The sequence below is a fragment of the Barbus barbus genome (assembly GCF_936440315.1).
Source record: "Barbus barbus genome assembly, chromosome: 16".
NCBI classification, from domain to species: Eukaryota; Metazoa; Chordata; class Actinopteri; order Cypriniformes; family Cyprinidae; genus Barbus; species Barbus barbus.
Genome location: NC_136744.1, coordinates 30,201,875 through 30,224,833, shown reverse-complemented (window position 1 = coordinate 30,224,833; position 22,959 = coordinate 30,201,875). Strand labels below are relative to the sequence as shown.

Below are 22,959 nucleotides of genomic sequence, written 5' to 3'. Positions count from 1 at the left end.
AGTGTGAGACGCAACTGCAATTTATCAACAAACATCCATATTCTCTGGCGCGGGGCTTTGGGAGCACTGACTTTTTAAAGTGAAGAGCCGAGCAGAAAGCATCCGCACCGCTGGAGCCGAAGCTCCCAATGCAAGCAATTAGGAGAGTCAGAGCTACTAAAGAGCTTTGCAGAGATTCACTCCAGCGACCGAGAGCCTAGAACCGCAGCGGACGCCACCGAGAATCAAAGACAGACGTTCAGGAAAGACCAGGCTTTTCAAAAGCAGCTCAGCGGGGGGGGACGTATCAACGTATCTAGAGGGACAGAAAACACAATTTTTCATTTCTTTATGGCATCGGCGGCGTGATCAATAACGCCGGGCATAATAACAAAACCCCGACGCCGTCAAATTCTCATTTTGTTTGGCTTTGAGGAATAACAAGGTTGTTAGTTGAGAAAGGTTACACTGATTAATATCTTTTTTTTTTTCTCTTATCTGTGGATGAATTCTCAGAATTCGCTTCACGCAATCACGAGCAGAAAATGGGGCCGACTTTGAATTATTTATGGGCGTTCAACGAGGTGGGCGATGCATTAAGACCTGTCCTGTTGCTCTTTAAAGAATAATGATGAATCTGTGTTTCGACACCACTGGAAATTCTCAAGGTGAAGCTTTTTATGTGCAGATGATGAAACGACTCGGAAGCAGAGGTCATGTGTGAGCTATTAAAGCCAAGAAATGTTTGCTCAGAGCAGAAGACCGGAAACAACAATGACTTCATATTGAGGAATTCCTTTCGTATATTCAGATTATATTGAACTCAATGTGAATTTATTTATGTAAAAGTTGTTTTTGTAGACCCAATTCACATTCATATGTGATTTCAAACATATATGCACACACACACACTCTCTTGGCGTGACTAAATAATTAGCTAAATAAATAAACTAATTAATTAACAAAAAGTCTGTATTTTTCTATATTATCAAGTCAATACTCTATCGATTTCTTTCCTTGTACAAGAGTATTGGCTTGATGATACAGAAAAATATAATTATTTGAAATTCTTACATGACTAACTGACTAAATAAATAAATTCCTATAGCACCAAACCAATATTTTTTAAATAAGATTTAGCAAATAACTAAATAATTAAATAAATAAAATTAATATAATAATAATAATTAAATTAATTAAATTAATAAACATATACAGTAAATTAACATATAAATGAATAAATAAATAATTGATGACAGACAGACAGACAGACGATAGATAGATAGATAGATAGATAGATAGATAGATAGATAGATAGATAGATAGATAGATAGATAGATAGATAGATAGATAGATAGATAGATAGATAGATAGATAGATAGATAGATTTTTCAATATTATATCTCATTATTTGTGTTGACCTAAACTTAGTAAAAGCAAACAAGTCTGATTCATTCCAGTGAGTCAGTTCAAACTGCCAGCAATGAATCAGTTCTTTTGAATCACTGATTCATTTGCATAGACTCAGTTCTGACTGAAAATGTAATTAGCCTATACCTTATAATAGTCCGTCACCAACGCAAAAACAGCTTAACGTGACTCAAGCGACTCAAACTAATATGTGACCCTGGAGCACAAAAGCAGTCATGAGTAGCACAGGTATATTTGTAGCAATAGCCAACAATACATTGTATGGGTCAACATTATCGATTTTTCTTTTATGTCATAAATCATTAGGATATTAAGTAAAGATCATGTTCCATGAAGACATTTTGTAAATTTCCTACCGTAAATATATCAAAACTTCATTTTTGATTAGTAATATACATCGCTAATAACTTCATTAGGAGAAATTTAAAGGAGATTTTCTCAATATTCTGATATTTTTGCTCCCTCAGATTCCAGATTTACAAATATCTCGGTCAAATATCGTCCTATCCATACATCAACGGAAAGCTTATTTATTCAGCTTTCAGGTGATGTATAAATCTCAATTTAAAAAAATTGACCCTAATGACTGGTTTTGTGTCCAGGGTTACATATAATAAAGCAGACTCCAGCACGTGTCGAAGCCGAATAATCAGTGTAGAAAGCCGCCCGCGGCCTGTATCCACGGGTCCTGATTGGCGATGAAAGGTTTTTCCCCGGGGCTGTGGAAGCTGCTCTAAACACGATCAGATGAGAAGCGAACACTCACCACAATCACAACACACCTTTCCCGGAGATATATCATGGTGTCAGGGAAGCCCAAGAGCCCATATACATTCCCTTCATTGAATAAGCTCCTTCCTCTCGGAGCATTTCTCATCATCAGCTGGATTACCGGTGTCGCGAGCACGGATGCTCCTGTTTAGGCTGGAGGCTGTGCAGATGTCAGCTGGATGTTTCATTTTCCCTTATTTCACCACCCAGCCGGCGCAACGATGATATCGGTGCTCGTATTGATGCTGTCAAAACACATAGACCTTTAAATGGCTCTTCTGTATAATATCAGCCCATGAGGAAGAGGAGGAGTGTTGCATTAACGGCCAGATTCCCATTCTCCCCTTACAGTGAACATGAATTCAATTAGGCATGGGCGATGTGGGCTTGAAAATATATCACGATAATTTCTGGTATTTATTGCCAGAATGATAATTGCCTGTTTCTTTAGAGAAAAGTATTATCTTTCCTATTTTTACCTCAAATAGGGTGTTGTGAGCATTACTGAGTACACCCATAATGTATTGACTATTTAATTCATACTGGAAGCCGGAGGGCGCCCTTGTGCAGAAACTCCACATATGCATTGCAGAAGTAATGCTACTGACCATGCTCCATGAAATCCCTAATGTGGACAAAGGTATCAGTTATCGTTGAATAAAATGCACAACGGAGATAGAGACATTTTAACTGATGAAACTTGAAGACAATAAACATATGATTGCACAAAATACAGGGTTTATCTGTGTTCTTCAAGCAATCTTGGGTATTTTTGTATAAGGAAAGTATATTTATAATGCAATGCTAATCAACAGTGTAACGTTTCCATCCTTTAAAGGAAGCCAGGGATAAACAAAAGGTTCTTTTAATAAGAAACACGATCTCAAAACAAAGGTTACACTTCATGACAGGACAAAGACTAGAGGGAAACTGAGGACTTTAAAAGGAACCGGAACAAACGAGTAAACGAGATAATTAATTGGAACACAGGTGAAAAACGACTAAACGATGATTAACTAATAACAGGAAACAAGAACAGGAAGAACCAAATAAGGGCAAAAGGGAACTAAACAGAAACAGACACATAACACATAGCCTTTATCACTGTATATAATACTATCATTCTCTGTAATATGAAACCACGTCTGGTCACAAAAAGTGGTTATTTCTAACACTCAACTATGTTATTAAGTTAATTTGGAGAAAAAGCATGTCAATAAATGATATCTTTGTTGGACAACAGGCTTGTAAACAGGCTCATACACATGCAGAACTGTATCACACACGTGCTACTGTAGTACATTTATTCAAGGCTCAGACCTATTTTTTGTCGCACTGCACAGCCCTGACCAAACCACACTGTAAAAAAAAAAAAAGTTGGGCAAAGGTTAACAGGTTAAAAGTTTAAGGCAACCAGCTTCAGCAGATATTTACGGAAGTTCTAAGCGGCCATGCATTATTATAATTTTTCTGTCTTGTTATCTCGTGATCACGGCTTAATTTTCTCGTGATCTCGACATAACGAAAGTTGTTTTGTCGTTATCACGACTTAATTTTCTCTGTGTATTCGGCATGAGAAAATGCTATAGAAGCAGCATCATCGCAGCATCATGGATGATCGTATTCACTTTTACTTTGATCAGGGACTCACTCAAACTGAAATAATAAAAATATGGTATAAGTACCATCCCAAATATTGAAGGTGTTGTGTGTTTGACCGACTACATTGATCCATGATAGAATACTCTTCATGCATATTCATGCTCGGCCATTTTAGCTCTGTGTCTGTCAGTGATTGACAACTTACATATAGTGTTGGACACTTGGGAAGAAGGCTGTCGGGTCTGCAACTTTATCGTCGAAGACAATATAGCGACCCTGATTTTCTCACGATAGCTACAATTACGTCGTGAGAAAACGGTTTTTAGGTTGAGATCAACAACTTTCGTTATGTCCAGATAACGACAAATCAACTTTCGTTATGTCGAGATCACAAGAAAATTAAGTCGTGATCACGAGAAAACAAGACAGAAAAATTATAATAATGCATGGCCGCTTAGAACTTCCGTAGATATTTGAGTTTTCTCAACTTATTTTTAAGGACATTTCTGAGTTTTCTCAACTTTTTGTTGTATAAACTTAAAACAAGTAGTTCAGAAAACTCACATATCTGCTGAAGTAAACTTTTTAAGTTGGCTCAACTTATTTTTTCTTTTTTTTACAGTGCAAAAGTTGAGAGAACTTAAACGTTTAAGGCAACCAGCTTAAGCAGATTTTTGAGTTTTCTCAACTTGTTGTTTTAAGTTTATACAACAAAAAGTTGAGAATACCCAGAAATCTGCTGAAGCTGGTTGCCTTAAAGTTTTAAGTTTGCCCAAATGTTTTTTTTTACAGTGCAGTTCCAGATTGTAGAAGGAGCTCCTCATTTAGCGATAAACTCCTCCTCAAATTCACGTCCGCCTTCCGCGATGTCGCTCCGCACTGTCGCACACAGAAACATGTCAACAACGTTTATCGTTATTATCGCAGGAAGACTATGGGTCAGTTTTACTAAACAGGGAAAATTAGCGAGAGACCAATTCCAAAACAGCACCGATGGGAGGGGAAATTTCTACGGGTGATTTACTAACAATGCGCAAATTAAAGAACAGATGCAACATCTCATTAACATATCGACCAATGCAATATACCAAGCGCAGCGCAAATTAGTGTATAGTTGCAAATAAAGAGTAAAGAAATAGAGAAGTCACAGTACGTTGAAAAGAACCGGAGGCCAAAAAATTAAGGTTTGCAAGAAGTTTTGATAGAGCTGGTATTGCTTGACCCCTAATTGAGGGTTCCAAGTCGTCTTTTATTTCCTGAAGCAAATTAAAAATAACATGGCTTGGCAAACGATATGTTCGTATAATGTGTGCTTCTAGCATTCAAATAAATTAATACGTGTGGGAAAAAAATCCTTTCCCTTCTACCATGCGCCATGTTCTCTGAGGTGCCTCTTCTGGCAACAATAATTGCAGGCATTTCAAGCACAAATAGTTTAAGACATGCTTTTTTTGGGCGTTAAATAATGCCAATAATTTGACGTTACGTTAGTAAAATGCATTGCGTGATTCATTTGAATACTCTCCTCCTATAACTTTTGCTCTGAAAGGGAAACTCCTACAAATGCATATTTAATAAGGTCAGGCGCAAAAATATCTGTGTCCATGCCTTTTCAGCGCTAATTCATCACTGCACGGATTATGCACTGCACTGACAGTACTATTTTAACGGCAAAAGATGGTGCAAGCTGTTAGTAAAACTGGCCCTAATTCTTATTTTACCGGTGTATCGCAAATGAGAAGATATTGCCCATCCGTAATTTCACCAAGTGCAAAATGTTGATCCTGGGACAAAATTCCAAGCAACCAATCAGAATTGAGGGACAGGTTTATAGGAAATGCCAGTTTTAGCCTTGTTATTCAACTATATCCCTCTGATTTTAGGGATAAATTACAAGTAGGGTTAGGTTTAGGAGTAGGGATAGGGTTAGGTCTATGTTTTGGACTATGTTGATCCAAGAACATGTCTTACTTGGCAAAATCACTGTCAATGTTACAGGTGAGGCCCGGGGCTAATGGAGACGATGCTGGGATATCATAATTTAATTTCGCTCATACACACTCAGGGGCCGAGATGATAATCTAATAGAGACATTTGTTTTCATCTGCCTCCCTCGCCGTGCTGAGCAGCCATCACACGGTTGAAGCAGAAGCTCGACCGGAGCCACACCGCTGCGCATATGAAACACAGTCAGAGCGACGGGAAAACAAGAGTAACACACACCATCTGGCCTATCAAACATGTGTGTGTGTGTGTGTTATTGTGACTCACAACAGCTCAACACTCACACTTTTCTTGTAAATTGACCAAAGAACTCAAGTGCATCAATGTAAAACACAATCTGTTACTAGGGCTGGGTGTTATAGCGGAGCTAATTATATTTTTCAGCCTTTTGATGAGATAAACATTGATATTTGTGTTTTTGTTTACACGTTTTTGCTGAAATAGCTTCAAAGAGTGATCTTTATCAATCCGAGGAGCCAGTCATCCCAGCTAACATGTAACGTTTCACTAACGTTCTTTTAAATGTTAGGAGAAAACATTCTTAAAGTAGTATTCATGGAATGTTCATGTAATATTTGACATACGCTCTCATTACATTGAGAGCAAACGTTCTGAGATCAAGTCTAATTTTTACTTATATTAAATATAAATGAATATTAGAATATTAAAATTAAATGTTCAAATAATCTTATTTTTTTGGGTTATCTGGGCTTTAATAAATGTGATGAGAGACTTTGAAATTGTCTTCCATCACTGTTTTGCTCTGTTCTTATTGTTTCTGTTGTACTGTTATAATTATGTATTTTCTGATCTAGCTGAGTGGGCGTGGCAATAAAAATTGCGAACTTGAGGGGAAGCGCTCGTCTTAGCTAATTTATGAAAATGTTTGTGCAAATCTGTCCTCTTTTTGACTGAATGAACTGTGTTTATATACTTGACTCTTGTTCTTATTTTCATGTATAAAACAATGTGAGACAAGAGTTTATTTTATAAAAACATGGTATGTTCAAATTTGTGAAAGCGGGAAAAATGTGTCTTTAAGATGACGGTCACTAGTGAGAGAGAGGTGGATGTATCCAGAGCTTGTTAATGAGATTATGGAGCTGTGATGCATGTAAAACTCCAGCCTCAGTGTAGTGGAGGGGACCTGTACTCAACAGTTCTAGTTTAAGAATGTTTATTAATAATCTTTCTTTTAAGCCCTGAAGCCTATTTATTGACACGTCTGCTCGAGATAAACATCCTGTTTGGATGCCAACTTCACTCAGGTGCTTTCGATCCTCCTTGTGACGGCTGGCTAAAAACAATAACCCAAAAACATAATTTATAAATTGTTAATGTATTTTTTTTCTGAAATGTTTTAGTTTTAGTTTTAATTGTTTCAGAATGTTCAGAGAATGTTCAAAAGTAACGTTCCTCTAATGTTTGCAAAATGATACAATGGAATGTTTCCTTAATGTTGCCCTACCAGGAAAAAAAAAGAAACATTTTTAGAAGCAATCAGTCAATCTGAAAGTGATCCCAGTCTGTACAGTATGTGTCGTCATCATTAAAGTTGTAGTGTGGACTGATAATTAAAACTTTACAGTTACAGTTAGTTATTGCCCTTGCCCTAAATGGGCCTTAATTAATTCATTTGAAAAGAATAATTTGATAATACAATTAATGTTAATTGAACTATATTGTGCTATATACATTAACAGTCAAAATAAATACTATTATTCATTAAGAACAAACTAAATTGCTCAAAAGTGACAGAAAATATATTTATAATGTTACAAAAGATTTCTATATGAAATAAATGCTGTTCTTTTGAACTTTCTATTCATCTGTGAATCCTGAAAAATTAAATGTATCACAGTTTCCACAAAAATATTGTGCAGCACAACTGTGTTCAACATTGATAATAATCAGAAATGTTTGTTGATCAGTAAATCAGTATATTATTATGATTTCTGAAGATCATGTGACACTGAAGACTGGAGTAATGATGCTGAAAATACAGTTTTGATCACAGAAATAAATTAGATTTTAATAGATATTCACATAGAAAACAGCTGTTTTAAATTGTAATAATATTTCACCATTTTTGACCAAATAAATGCAGCCTTGATGAGCAGAAGAGATTTCTTTACAGTAGTGTACAGTTACTATGATAAAAGATTCCTCATAGCATTTTCTAAGATCAAATAAGGTCACGCCGCCCACTTTAAGGGCTTTAGCGGCACAGCAAACATTAAGTGCTAGTAGATGACACACTTGCCATCGCAGCAGGCTTTTCTCTCGGGTTATTCGTCACTGTGTGGCAAACCGAAAACACAGTGTTTCTGACTGCATAGATACGACACACGGGTGAAGAAGGGAAAAGCGTTGCGATGTAAAGGTCAGGAGCGTTATCCACTCAAGGAGGCCATTTAAACAGCTAATCGCACACGTTCACGGCGTCCCCCGTTATTTGAAGAGGCTCCGCAGGTGGGGCTGCCGACCCTCTCGTATTTGAAGAGACATATCAAGCCTGACGAAATGTCACTGCCTCTGTAAATCATAGCCTTCAGGATGACGCTCGCTCCCGGCGTAGGTGTTAATCGCCTGCCGTCCCAGTCGCAGAAGATCTGACAGCTGACGATGAAGATTTTGAAGTTGGAAGGCTCTGATCATGTACATGCTAACATGACAGTCCTGATTCCTCTGGACAGATGAGATGGTGCTTTATTCACTCACTGTATCTCACTTTCACAGTTTTCAGAAATTTCATTGCAGTTTGTACAATGAATTAAACATCAACTAGAACAAAAGACTAAATTATTTATAGGGAATGAATGCATAATCATCAGATTTATTTTGTGATACTTTAGCAGTCAAAGAATTAGACATGCATGACAGACACAGGACTCAGAGGTCAGTGCAATACAGTCAACAGGTTTATTGAGTAGCAGCAGAGGGGAATGAGATGAGCAGAATGTCCAGGTAAGCAGGCGGGGAATGGGAATGTCTCTTGGGGCTTATCTGAGTGTGAATGTCCTTTTTCCTTTTCCAGGGGATCCGGAGGTAACAGTGGAGCGTGGAGACGGTGGAGAACTGGAGTTAAGTGACAATTGACATAACTTATACATTTTTTATTATTAATTACTTAATAATTTTAAGGCAACGGGTTTCCTAATTTTTTTAAGTTAAGTCAACTTATCACTTTTTACAGTGATAAGAAGCCTATTTATGAAATATTGTGTGTCATCAAGCAGCACGCAGACTCAACCAGAGTAAAACAAGCAAGTTTCACAAAAGTAAAATATTTCATTGTGTTTGGGACAAATATCTGCACTCCTTGAATGCCGAATTTGGGGGCTGTAGCTATAACTGCTGTAATCACTGTAAAAAAAAAAAAAAAAAGTTTCATCTTAAAATAATTTGTTACCCCGCTGATTTAAAATTTTTAGTTTAGTCAACTAAAATATTCCAGTCGTCCCTTAAATTAACATTGAGTAACTTAAAATTTCAAGTTGACTAAACTAAATAATTTGTTACCCCGCTGACTTAAAATTTTTAAAGTTGAAACAACTTTCTTAAATTTCTTTTTTTTTAACAGAGAATGAGACACACGGTACAGTAATGCTTTCAGACATTTGTGTATTTAGAACGGATAGCTTTAAATCAATGTGAATGTAAAGAAGGTTTTAGCATCACATCCTCAGCAATGGATGCTCTGCAGTGAATGGGTGCCGTCAGAATGAGAGTCCAAACAGCTGATAAAAACATCACAATAATCCACACCACTCCAGTCCATCAGTTAACATCTGGAGAAGACGCAAGCTGAAACAAATCCAGCATTAAGACGCTTTTAACTTCAAACCATCACTTCCGGCTAAAATCCATAACTCTTCCTCCAGTGAAAAAGTCTCCTGTTGTCTTTCACATCAAAATCCAGCCACATATTTGTTAAGAGCTGTTTTGTCTTATAAACGCTGCTTGATCTGTGCAGATTTCTCTCCTGATTCAGACCAGACCATTTTTTCCAACTGAGAAAGCAATATTATGGATTATGGACTCGTATTTTAGCCAGAATCAAGTCCAAAATGTCTTAATGGTGGATTTGTTTCAGCTTTTGTCTTCTCCAGATGTTAATTGATGGACTGGAGTGGTGTGGATTATTGTGATGTTTTTATCAGCTGTTTGGACTCTCATTCTGACGGCACCCATTCACTGCAGAGCATCCATTGCTGAGGATGTGATGCTAAAACCTTCTTTACATTCACATTCATTTAAAGCTATCCGTTCTAAATACACAAATGTCTGAAAGCATTACTGTACCGTGTGTCTCCTTCTCTTTCCTTTACTGCACACACTGACCAGTCGCTCTAAAAATAGATTTGGGCAGAAACGCTACAGCAGCTTCTTATTTGTGTGCATGAGAACAGAAGCTTCAGGAACAAATGACACAACCAGCATTAAACTGTTTTACAACCGAGCCTTAGATTAAATCTGATCCATCATCTGAAATGAGACGCATTACACACAATTAGATTCCAAACACACCCATCAGATGGCTAATATATTTCATCCGCTCGCGCATACGGACGTGCGTTTGATTACAGGATAAGGTGGCAGAACGGCTTCAGAGATCCAGTTTCTGCTTGAAACATCTCAAGTGTTTCTCTCAGACATCAGTGAGATTTAATGGGAGACTCTCAGGTGTTTCCTCTGAGAAAATAACCCAATGATGACAGGAACTGAATTAGTTAATGTACTGCAGTGTTATTTTAGTATTATTTATACACTATCATCATATATGTCTTATACAATTTATTGAAAATATTACATTAATAATATATTTATAATATTTTAAATTCGTTTTTACCCTTTTAGTAATGTTAGTATAGACAATAAAGTCTGGCTGTCAACAGAAACTCAATAATTTAATGTATTTCAGTGATATTTTAGTATTATTTATCCACTGTCATAATATTTGTTAATATTTTAAATTAGCTTTGATCGTTTTAGTATAGGTTTTAGTAATTGTATGTGCTTTTGTCATTTTTATCAGTTTCTATTTAACTTTTATTTATTTTTCTTTCAGTTAAATTACTTTGAAACAGTTTTCTCTCAGAAATTGCTTGTAAATTTCACAAATAATTACAAAGTAACACTGAATTAAATGTGAAATCTTTAAGTATAAAATACTAAAATAGTTGTTTCTTGTAAAATATAACTTTGTTTACGAATTTGAAAATATTTATTACAGAGTATTTTATTTGAACATTTCTAATTTTTTTCGTCAAATATTTATATTTTATTTTATTTAAATTAACAAAAATATTTTTAATTGTTTCAGTTTTAGTTAACAATAAAAACACTGATGAACTACATACAAACGATCAAAATATTTGTTAATATTTTAAATGAGCTTTTATCATTTAAAGTTTTAGTAATTTTGTTATGTGCTTTTTTTGTTTCTATTTTGCTTTCATTTATTTTTTTTCATTCAGTTTTAGTTTAAGTACTTTTAACATGTTTTATTACAGTTTGTTGCAAATGCAACATTTGTAGTTTAAGTTTTTTAAATGTAAGTTTTCATCTAATATTTATATTTTTATTAGTTATTTTAATGATTTTTAGTTTTAGTTAAAAATAACACTGTTGATTTATAAGCATAATTATATCATCGATATTAACAGTACTAATTAAATTTTAGGCAACACTTGAAGCCTTTATATATAATGCATCATAAAGGTATTCATAATATCCATTACAAAGCATTATAACTTTTCATAAATAATTGTAAACAAATTTAAAATGCATTATAATATTTGCAGATTCATTACACATTAAATTGCTTGTTTGTTATGTGCTTTAATGCATTATACTCTCTAAATGTGCAAAACAAATCAGTATTATAGTGCATTAACTGTGATTACAATTAGTTCATGTAATGCATGATAAAGTTTATTACAGGCTGTAATGCTTTGATAAAGCATGATGAATGCAGGCTCGAGCAGCTTCTCCTGCAGGACTGAGAGGAGGCTCGTCGGTGAATGTTAATGCACTGATACGGTCAGATCCTCGGCGGGCCGCAGTTATCTTTAATTGTATTGAGTTTGGCTCCACACTGACCTGAGTTCAGTGCGCTGTGAGCTAATGGAGGCTCTCCGTCCCGCGAGACTCGACCCGCTCGTCTGTCAGGACACCGGACCATCTGCTGAGCACAGAGCACATCCAGGCCACAGACATGAATGTAAAACCAGAGCCGGAGAGGAACAAGCTGATTGGTCAGAAACAACGCCTCAGTACATACTCTTACCTCAAAATATACCACTGTATTAACAACACTTACAAAAAAAAACCCCAAAAAATGAGCCCAGTCTCATGAAAATACACCAAATAAAAACAAAAACTTGTATTTGTACCCAAAAATGAACTTTGGCGTGCATATAATACGCAGTTTTTGCATGCATATGATGTGCATATGATATGCAGTTTTCATGTAGATATGGTACGCATCTACCCCACAACCCTAATCCTACCCATTGCGTAGCATGTACACGCCAAAGTCCATTTTTGCGTATCAATACCACAAGTTTTTGTTTTTATTTATACACACTTTCATGAGATTGGGTTGAAAAAGTACCATGCAACAGTATTGTGTTCATAGTATATATTAACTTCAGGTAAATATATACTCATAAATTTCAGCACCACAGTATATTTTAAATGTATAGCATACCATAGCATTGCCATCACTGTACCATATTGCTAAAGTATTTTTAAGGGTTGTAAAGCATGTTACTCTAATATACTTCCTCTGGTGTTATTTTAGTATCATTGAGATACAGTTATAGTTTTTATTTTCTGTTTGTAGTTAAAATTTAAATAGTTTAAATAGTAGTTTTTATATGGCTATTTAGCTTTATTAATTTTTATTTCAGTTTATTTTTTTTTAATTTTGTCATTTTTATTTTTTAATGTCTATATTGTTTTTTTCATTATTTTTTGGCAATTTTGTCATGTTTTTGTCATTTTCCATAATTTAAAAAAAATGTCTATATAGGTTCCCTTCATGGAACTGGAGCTGCGTCGAAACGCTAGGGGAATGTCTCCAGCGTGACCGCGCTCTGAGTCACGTGTGTAATCTGTCCAATGGAAGGGCGAGACGTCACGGGCGGGTGATGTAATCGTCCAGGAAGCATAAAAGCACGGGCGGTGGAACCGGCGTTTGCTTTTTGTCATTCAGCAGCCGCTACTCTGTGTGTGTGTGTGTGTCTGTCGATCTGTGTTGAGAGTCTTATTTAGTGTTGTTTGTCCGTAAGCACAATCACTTGAAATAAGCTCCACAATGTGTGCAAGCACTTGGGCGAGAGCAGATCTCATTACAGGCTGTATGTTCCTCCCTGCAAACCTTACATATCTGCTGGGGATACACACAGTCCGTGTGTGGTCAGTTCTCGAGGGAGCTGACTGCCCGCTTTGTGAGCGTTTGTCACTGCGTATGCTTGCTCTCGGAAGGCATATTTATTTAAAATATAAATTGTGTGTTACAATATACAATGCTATTCAAAAGTTTGGGGTCAGTACATTTTTTCTTTCTTTCTTTTTTAAAGAAATTATTACTTTTATTCAGGAGGGATGTGTTAAATGAATAAAAAGTCATAGTGAAGACATATTGTTAGAAAATATTTCTATTTTGAACAAATGCTGATCTTTTTAACTTTGTATTCACCAAAGAATCAAACAAAAAAGTATCACAAAAAACCATATGAAGCAGCACAACAGTTTGAACACTCATAATAAATCAGTATATTAGAATGATTTCTGAAGATCATGTGACACTGAAGACTGGAGTAATGATGCTGAAAATACAGCTGCAGATCACAGAAATAAATTATATTTTAAAGTATATTAAAATAGGAAACCAATATTAGAAATTGCAATAAGATTTCACAATATTACTGTTTTTTTTCTGTAGTTTTGATCGAATAAATACAGCCTTGATGAGCAGAAGACTCTGCTTTAAAAAACATTAAAAATCGTACTGATCCCAAACTTTTGAGCGGCAGTGTTTATGTACAGTGGTGTGAAAAAGTGTTGGACCCCTTCCTGATTTTTTTGCATTTTTGTCACACTTTAATGTTTCAGATCATCAACTGCCCTATATGATCAAATATACCATGATACATACAGGTAATATGTCATTTTCTCCAAATATACAGACGTTACTATGAGTTACTAGGAATGGAGGTTTTATAAACGTGAGCATCCAATGATTAGTCTGTTATTGGCGCGTCTGAATGAGTGTGTTACAGTGTGTTACAGTGCTGGACAGTGATTTATTAGCCGAGGCGTATCAGAGTCACAGGAAGCTGCAGACAGATTAAGGTCAGTGTGGATCCTCACTTCCTGTCATCACCGTCACTGAACCATCAGAGACCGCTTCACAGGACAGACGAGAGCCAAGCGCCTCACTGAGCTTCAGCCCAACTGAGAGAGAAGGCTTTTCTGTCAGATTACTCTATTAAACCAGCGAGACTGCTGCGGCTGCACCGTTTGATTTCCTATTGTCACATTGTGATTAATTCTGTCAGATTTTCAGCTCTCGGTATAATGATGTATGAGAACTCTTTTACTCACAATTCTTTCATTTCTGACAGCTTCCTGTTGATAGTAGGAAATTACAATAATGGGGAATTTTTCATATAAAAAACATGATTAGAAACAATTGTTCTTCAAAAGAAATGTTCTGGGTTTACAAGTTAAACTCAATCTGTGAGTTTTTAAATTTATTTAAAGGGAAAAAAATTAAACTATTCAAAATGGCTTTTTGTTAATTGAAATGAAGTTGCACTCAAATTACCAGATGCAAGAATTAAACTTAAAAAACCTAAATGAAAACGTGAAATAATCGTATTTTAAGCTGAAGTCCTAAAATTACTAAATTGGAGCTAAACAGAAATATAAAAAAATAGTAATAATAAAAAATTAGAAAAGGCACATATTGTAGTAAAATTACCAGAAATAAATTAACTAGAAATAAAATAAGTTTAAGTCGAAGTAATAAAAATGACTAATAGTAAAGCTTAAATAAATTTAAGCTAAATATATATATTTAAAAATAATAATAATGAAAATGAAAAAGACAAAGAAAAATTATTTACATTACAATATTAAAATGACTTAAATTCTAAATATGAATAAATAGCATAATAGTAAAGAAATTATACTAAAATAACATTGAAAACAAGCAGTCACATTCTGAAATGTTTTTATATTTATATGTATTTTTTTTACAAGTTAAAACAAACTATTTGACTGTTAATTAAAGTAAAACAACATTAATATTAATTTTAAAATAAAACATTAAATGGAAACTTTACAAAAAATGTTGCCTTGTCAAATAAATTAAATTTAATACGTTTTAAGTACTACAATTACTAAAAAACAACAAATTAAAGCTAAAAATAAATATTTAAAAAAATCAAAAGGACATGGCAAAATTAAAATGAACACTGAAAATACTGAAAAAATATCTTAAATTCAAATATCACTGAAAACAAGCAGTCACATCCTGAAATGTATATGAAATAATTATATGTCATTTAATAAGAACTGGTTCATTCTGGATTCCTGATGATAATGACAGCGGTGGATTTAACACACAAAATGACAATTAAAAATATAATTGCTGTTTAATAAGCAGCAGGCTTTTAACAAAACCAGTGAAGAATAATAATTATGCTAATGTTTTGTGAGCGTGCATATGATGTCTGTCCAGCTTTTCTGTCTGGTCATGGCCTCCGGACGGTTTGCTTTACCGACGGATCCTCATGAATATGTAAATGAGCTGATACAGGGTCGATCATTTAACCCCACGACGACCCCTGAGCCACAGCTATTTAAAGGCATTACCTCATTTCACAGACTGTGAGCAGCAAGGCCCCGAGGACTCGGAGAAAGCAGAAGTTCACAGAGAAACTCAAGAAACCGTCGACTTTCATGCCTGAACGCCGCAGACCAACTCTACAGCCGGCTCGGAAAGCTCATGTTCAACACCGTACCTCTGTGCTTTTGTGACTTCACAGAATTAACACTTTACATGCTCACAAATGCACATTTTTGGGAGAAATTGTTAGTGTCTGGTTTATTAGTAAAGTATGCATAGCAGCATGGCTTCATGAAACATTCAAATATATGCAAATTTGAGAGTTGCAGCCGATGGGAATATTATCAGAGACTTAAAAGCAACTTAAATTCATGCAAATTTATCACAGAACTTCAAATCATTACAAAAATCAATAATATTAATATAGTAAGAATAAAGCATATTATGCTAAGCATCTCCTCTGTGAAAATTAAAATAAGCATCGTTTATTTGCTTTATTTGCTTCAGAAAACAAACAGATAAATTAATTTGCATATTTAAACTTGGTATGTTGTGATTGGTTACTAAACACGGGAGAACCAATGAGGTTTGCTATTGCAGCATGGCTTCATTAATTATTTAAATATAAGCAAATTGAAGTGAAAGTTGAGATGTACGATATTATCAGAGAACAGATAATTCAATTTTTTTTAATTTATCAGACGACTTCAAAAGACTGCTTAAAAATAATACTTAAAATCAATTATATTTATATTTATTTATTAATAGCTATGAGAATGAATAATAAATAAAATAAAATGATACACAATGATTAAAATGAATAAATAACTCAATTTGTTTTTAAAAAAGTATTTAATAATTAAGGTAATATTAATTATTAAATAATATCTTTATTAAAATTAATATTAATATATTAAGAATAAAGCATAGTATGAAGATTTTGCAAACAATTATATAAAAGTTATTATAACAACAGCTATTAAAATTAATAAATAATTATTAGGTTTTGTTATTTAGTAATTATTACATTAATACTTATTTAATAATTGATACATTTATTATATAATTATTAAAATGAATATTATTACATTAAGAGAAGATATAGAATGAAGATTTTGCAAACTATCTCTATGCATTTAATAATAAATTAAATACATAGTAATTCAAATTAATAAATTCTGAAATTATTTAATAATTATTAACAATGTAATTATTAAAATAAATGTTAGCATAGTAATAATATAGTGTAGTTCAATATTTATTATATTATTTATTATTAAAAAAATATTAAATAATATATTTATTACAATTATTGTAATATAGTTACAATAAAGTGTATTATGAAGATTTTGCTATTCATCCCCTGTCTCAATGTATTAAGAACAAAGCATAGTGGATCAGTAGATTAGATTTTGCTAAACATCTCTGTCACAAAGGTTTAAACAACATGAGGACGAGTAAATGATGACAGAAAGTTAATTTTAGGTGAACCATCCCTTAAAGACTGTAAGGATTCTTGCTTCAAGCAAAGTGTCTTTTATTAAAAACAGACAGACGGAAAGAACAGAGCAGAACTTTAATGTCAGCACATTGAGCATTTTAAAGTTCGAATGCGCCGAAAGCATATTCAAAAACCAACTTTTATTAAAACTTTTCTTTCTTTGGCTGAGAACTCATTCGAATGATTGCAGAATACAATATTAAAGCTCATAAACACACTGGGACTTCAAAAGCATTTGGTAAGCTACAGCTCAGATCATTTTCAAGACAAATACATTTTCAAATCAAATATGCAAAATCACCGCCAGCCGAATCAACACAGAACGGTGTCCAGATGATAATCAGATCCATTTGCTCACACACATACTTCAGATTAGCTCATGAACACAATCCTGCTTGTCCAAGACTTTCTTTCAAACCAGCTTCATAATACAAGACTCTTCAAACAAAGCAAAATCACAAAAAAAGCAAGAATAAAAGCAGAAAATCTTAATAGGTAATTCCTGCAATGGCAAACTGTTTCCGAAGGCATTTAAAAAAATCCTGCAAAGCAACCAGACAAAGAACTCCGCTAACAGGGAACGTTTTTAAATAGTTATAGTTATATAAAGTAACGTTTATGGAAAGTTGTTATAACTTTATTAATGTTTGATATATGTTCTCATAATGTTCTGAGATCAACAGTCTCTGTTATTTTTACCGAAATGTTCCAAGAACCATTTTTGTAACCTTTAAAGGGGTCATATGATACGATTTCAAGTTCTCTTTTCTCTTTGGAGTGTTACAAGCTGTTTGTGCATAGATAAAATCCCTGAAGTTGCAAAGACTAAAGTCTCAAAACCAAAGAGGTATTATTTATAAAAGTTAAGACTCTGCCACGCCCCCCTAAAACGGCTCATTTAAACACGCCCCCACATGTCTATGTCACGATGTGGGAAGATTTGCAAAACACCGCCCAAATGTTCACGCAAAGAAAGAGGGTGTGATTTTTATTCTGTCTGTAGTATTGTTGCTGCCGCCGGAGCCATGTCCTGGAGACGCTGTGTTTCTTTGTGAGAGCGAAACTACTTTATTTGGGCTTACAAAAGAGGACACAACTAGAAATCAGTGGTTAAATTGTATTTACAACACTGTTCCAGAACAGTTCAACCCAAATATTAGAGTGTGTGCAACGCATTTTATGTAGGACTATTTCCTGAACCTGGGAGAGCTGTGCACAAAGACCATTTCTATAAAGTGAGGCAATTCCAGCTTTGCAAGGACAGTCTGGCGCTTCTGACTCACAGCCTGTAAGTATGTTTTCTTATTTAAAGAATTTGCCACTGACTATTCAAACACAAGTTTTGAGCAGTGTAGAGTAGTGCTTGTTATTTGTCGTTTCTCTGATCACAAATGCAGACGTGGCAATGTTTATGCGGCGTGATGCAATACTGTGCGTAAAAAGACAGTATAAGTCATTATAATCAGTAACTATGTTCCCACTGGATTCAACAAATGCCACATTTGCACATATAATGGATTTTATTGCTTTTGTGTCGTCGTGACTAGACACAGCATCACTATACGGTGAGGGGTGTAACATTTCCATCACATGCTTCAGGTATTCGGCCAATCACAACGCACTGGATAGCTGGCCAATCAGAGCCCGTCTCGCTTCTCAGAACGATGAGCTTTGTAAAAATCGACGCGTTTCAGAAAGGCGGGGCATAAACAATAATGTACAGTATGTGGGAAATAATGTTTTTGAACCTTAAACCGCATAAACACATTGCATTACACCAAATTCACAAAATAATGTTCTTTTTAGCAACGTCATATGACCCCTTTAACTAACGCTCTAATCGTGACAAGAAAGCATTTAAACATTCTGAAAATAACCGTTCAAATAATGTTACATGTTGTGTACTAATACAGTTAGTAGAATGTTGTAAGAAACGTTTTTGTGAACTTTAAAACTTTCTGAGTACATTTTTTTACCATTTTTGAATAAACATTCAAATAAAAGAGTTTAAATAAATTTTTCCAAATATCAAATAGTGTAAGTAGAATGTTGTAAAAAACATGTTTGTAACCTTTAAATAGCGTTATAAAAACAACAAAAAACTGGACATTCTATAATGTTAGAACGTTCAAATAATGTTATATTTATAATGTTAAACATTTTTTGTAACCTGTAAATAACTTTCTAATTACGACAAGAAAACTGGATATTTTAATGTTATTAGAATATTAAAAGATTCAAATAAAATTACATTTTGGGTACAAATAAAGTTAGTAGAATGTTGTGAGAAACATTTCTGTCAACTTTAACTTTCTAAGATTCTTAGATTTTTTCTTTATTTTTTTTACAAAAGTACAAATGACATTGTATTCTTGGAACAAATAACTGGACAGTTAAACGTTCTTAGATAAACTTTCAAAAAAGTTATATTTTGGGTGCAAATAAAGTTAGTAGAATGTTGTAAGTAACTTTTTGCAACCTTTAAATAATGTAATAATTACGTCAAGAAAACTGGATGTTTTAACATTCTTAAAATATTAAAAATTATTCAAATAAAATTATATTTAGAATGTTTTTGTAACATTTAAATAACTTCAATTACAACAAGAAAACTGGACATTTTTAACATTCATAGAATATGGGGGAAAAACGTTCAAATAACATATATTTTGGGTAAAAATATTAGTGTAATATTCAGTTTTTTGTTTGTTTTTTTAACCAAAATTTTTTACGTGGTAAGTGAACTTAATATTAGTTAATGAATTGATGATGCTGAGAAGTTGCATAAAACTTTTCTTCTTTGGACTCAAACCACACACAATAGGTCCAGAGATGTATTATGAAAAGTAAACAGAGTGAATTTAGATTTTAAAGTGTGTCTCACTTGGCTTTGGATCACAGCTATTGTTGGAATTAGCCAAGTCAGAATTTAATAAAGCTTTTGTTACTGAAGATAACTCAGAAAGTGCAGCACAGCAGAGCCTGATGGGAATTGTGGCGTTGCTGTGGGCCGTAAAATCCAATGTAAAGTAATTTAACGCCAACACAACAGTAGCTAACCCAGTTTGAATGCTGGAGCCGGTTCAGTCCGGTTCTCTGCGCTTCTGCTTTGGCGTTTCGGAAAGGGTCAGAGATAAAAAGAGAGGCCCTCGGGTCGAGTCCTGGAAACGCCTGAGCTGTTCTACTTAAAGATCCTTAAATAGGAAGATCTAGACCTTATGATCTTCCTCAAGACATCACGGGTTTCGCTCGAGTCACAAACAAACAGGATGAAGAGGTCTGCATGGGATAAAATCTCACAGTGTTTAAATATCACAACATGTATATGAATATGTTATAAGAATGTTTGGTTAATGTTCCTATTAAAAAAATATTTAACGTTTTTAAATGCTCTAATATTTTTCTTGAATATATGAACATAAAAAAGAACATTAAGCTAGCGTTACATTTTGTTATTTTACAAACATTATTGGAATGTTACTTTTGAATGTTCTCTCAACCATTTGACACTATAATAACTTTTTTTTAAATGATAGATGATTGTCTTTTTACTGTTAAAAAGCTTTTTCTTCTTGGTTGTGAATGCTAAAGACAACATTAAGGGAATGTTACTTTTGAATGTTCTCTAAACCATGTGAAACTGTCCAACGAATGGCCAACAAATTATTTTTAAACGTTCCATAAACGATGTATTAATAACATTTAGAGACCAGATAACTTTAAACAAATGTTCAATTATATAGAAGAACATTTGTTAACATTCACTAATGTTCAAAGCGTCTATTGAAAAAAAACTAAACAAAGCTGTTCTGAAGTAACATCTAACTAATGTCTGAGAAACTAAGAGAAGGAAACATTGTATAATAATCATTTAATCAAATGAAAATAATAATAATAATAATAAAAAAACAACAGCTTAAAGTTAATTTTGCAAACCATTTTACATTTTAATAATTGGACATACACTATGGTTCAAAACTTGGGGTTCGGTCTACTGCATGGACATTTAGACATTTTAAAGTGTCCAAATACTTTTGGGTGTCACTGTATGTGCATTTGAAAAAGAAAACAGAACTCCATTAACTATCAATAATGCTCACACTGGCTGGAGAAATCAGACTGCGGATATTTGAGCGTGAATCAGCATCAGCGTCATGTCGAGGGTGTTGAATCTGTCCAGATCATCAGCAGGCTTCACAGAGCAGAGACTGAAACTAGGCATTTCGTTGCCAAGGTTCAATATACTCTAAACCCAAGTGGGCAAAGATGTCCTCTTCCGTGCTAGCAGGCAAGAAGGTATTCTGGAGAGAGACAGAGAGGGAAGGGTGAGCTTGTGTGATTTCCGCTGTCTGAGAAATGAACAGAGGCAGCAGCATGTGAGGAAACTCTCTGGACTTGACGAATGATTCAACAGAGAGACTGTGAGAGGATGAGGAATTGCTGCAGCCATGTTATTACACATTTAAAGGTCAGTACATGTGATTGTTTCAGACTGCTGGATCCTCTGTGTTTACATCGAGTCTCACAGATGATTGTCTCTAAATGTTCTCTAAAGCAGAGCATCTCAACTGAAGGGTCAGAAACAAACATCGGGTCACAGGCAGCAGGGAAAAACAATGCTGAATGCCAGGAATAAAATGCAATTAACCATATAACTGTGCAGAGTTAGGATGGCAAAATAAATACAATTATCAACAAAATGTCAAAGGTCCTTTATTTTGGTGCACTAAAAAACAAGCAATTATTCTATTGTTCTTAATTGTTTTATTGCATGGTTTTGCATTTAAATTTTGCAAGTAAATTTCACACATGGAATTAAAGGTAGGGTAGGAGATTTCAGAAAGGCTAGCAATAGCAAACTAGCTTTGAAAGCTTATTGTCTTATTAATAATCACTGTATAAAGGTCTGCTTTTATTTGTGTACACTCACAATGAAAACAAAACAGATTTTATATCTATAACATGTAAGAATATTTAGTATTTTCACATCTAGGTGGAAAAAATTGTAATTTGCACCACTGTCTGTTCAAAATAAATGAAAAGAAACTGAGCATAGATTTCTTTTTTTTCTGTTGTACCGAAATCGTATCGAACCGTGACCCCCGAACCGAGGTACGTACCGAACCATGACATCTGCGTACCGTGCCACCCCTAATATATATATATATATATATAATATGTATATATATATCCCAATCATGTATGACTTTTGTTCTTTCTTTGCAACGAGTTCCTAGATTAAAAAAAAATTAATAAATTTGATGAATGTCCAACTAAAACGTTTCAGGAAGAAAAAACATAAACGATGTATGAATTATGTTTTTGGGCTAACATTTTGAGAATGTTACTGAAGACCAGATTCAAGACCGAAAATTCTATTAATGTTACTGGAAGAACATCTGTTCATATCTTTAAGAGAAGCTTGCCAGAACGTTCTGAGAACATCTTCATGCACAAGCTCTTACTGATGTTCCCCGGGTTCACCAGCATTCACCTCTTATAGTGCGAACCGGATCGGTGCGGCGCATTAACAAACCCTCCTGACCTTGCCACAGACGCTGTTAGGGGACAAAGTCATTCTAGATGTCATAACTGATGAGCTCGGGAGAAGGTGCGCATGTGCTCAGGGCCTGATGTCATGAGACGGTGAATATCTCGGCTGGAGAGGCGAGTCTGACTCACCGCAGCAGAGGAAAGGAAGCTGTGAGCTCTGGAAGTGCTAAACTGAAACTAACTTGTCAGAGTGAGGCAGAGGAAATAGAAAGCATGTGAGCACATTTAGCAGGAGCGACAGGCTGCGGCACAA

The 22,959-nt window shown here is 34.5% G+C and overlaps 1 protein-coding gene across 1 annotated transcript in view; it reads right to left on the bottom strand.

Moving 5' to 3' along the window:
• Positions 1-19,499: 19,499 nt before the first annotated feature.
• LOC306882463 (DNA nucleotidylexotransferase-like) overlaps positions 19,500-22,959 on the bottom strand; it is a 116,917-nt gene continuing 113,457 nt past the window's right edge. Inside the window, exon 10 of the mRNA XM_079437088.1 lies at positions 19,500-21,454. Coding sequence (XP_079293214.1) covers positions 21,368-21,454 — 87 coding nt within the window. The 3' untranslated portion in view covers positions 19,500-21,367. The remainder of the gene's footprint in view (positions 21,455-22,959) is intronic.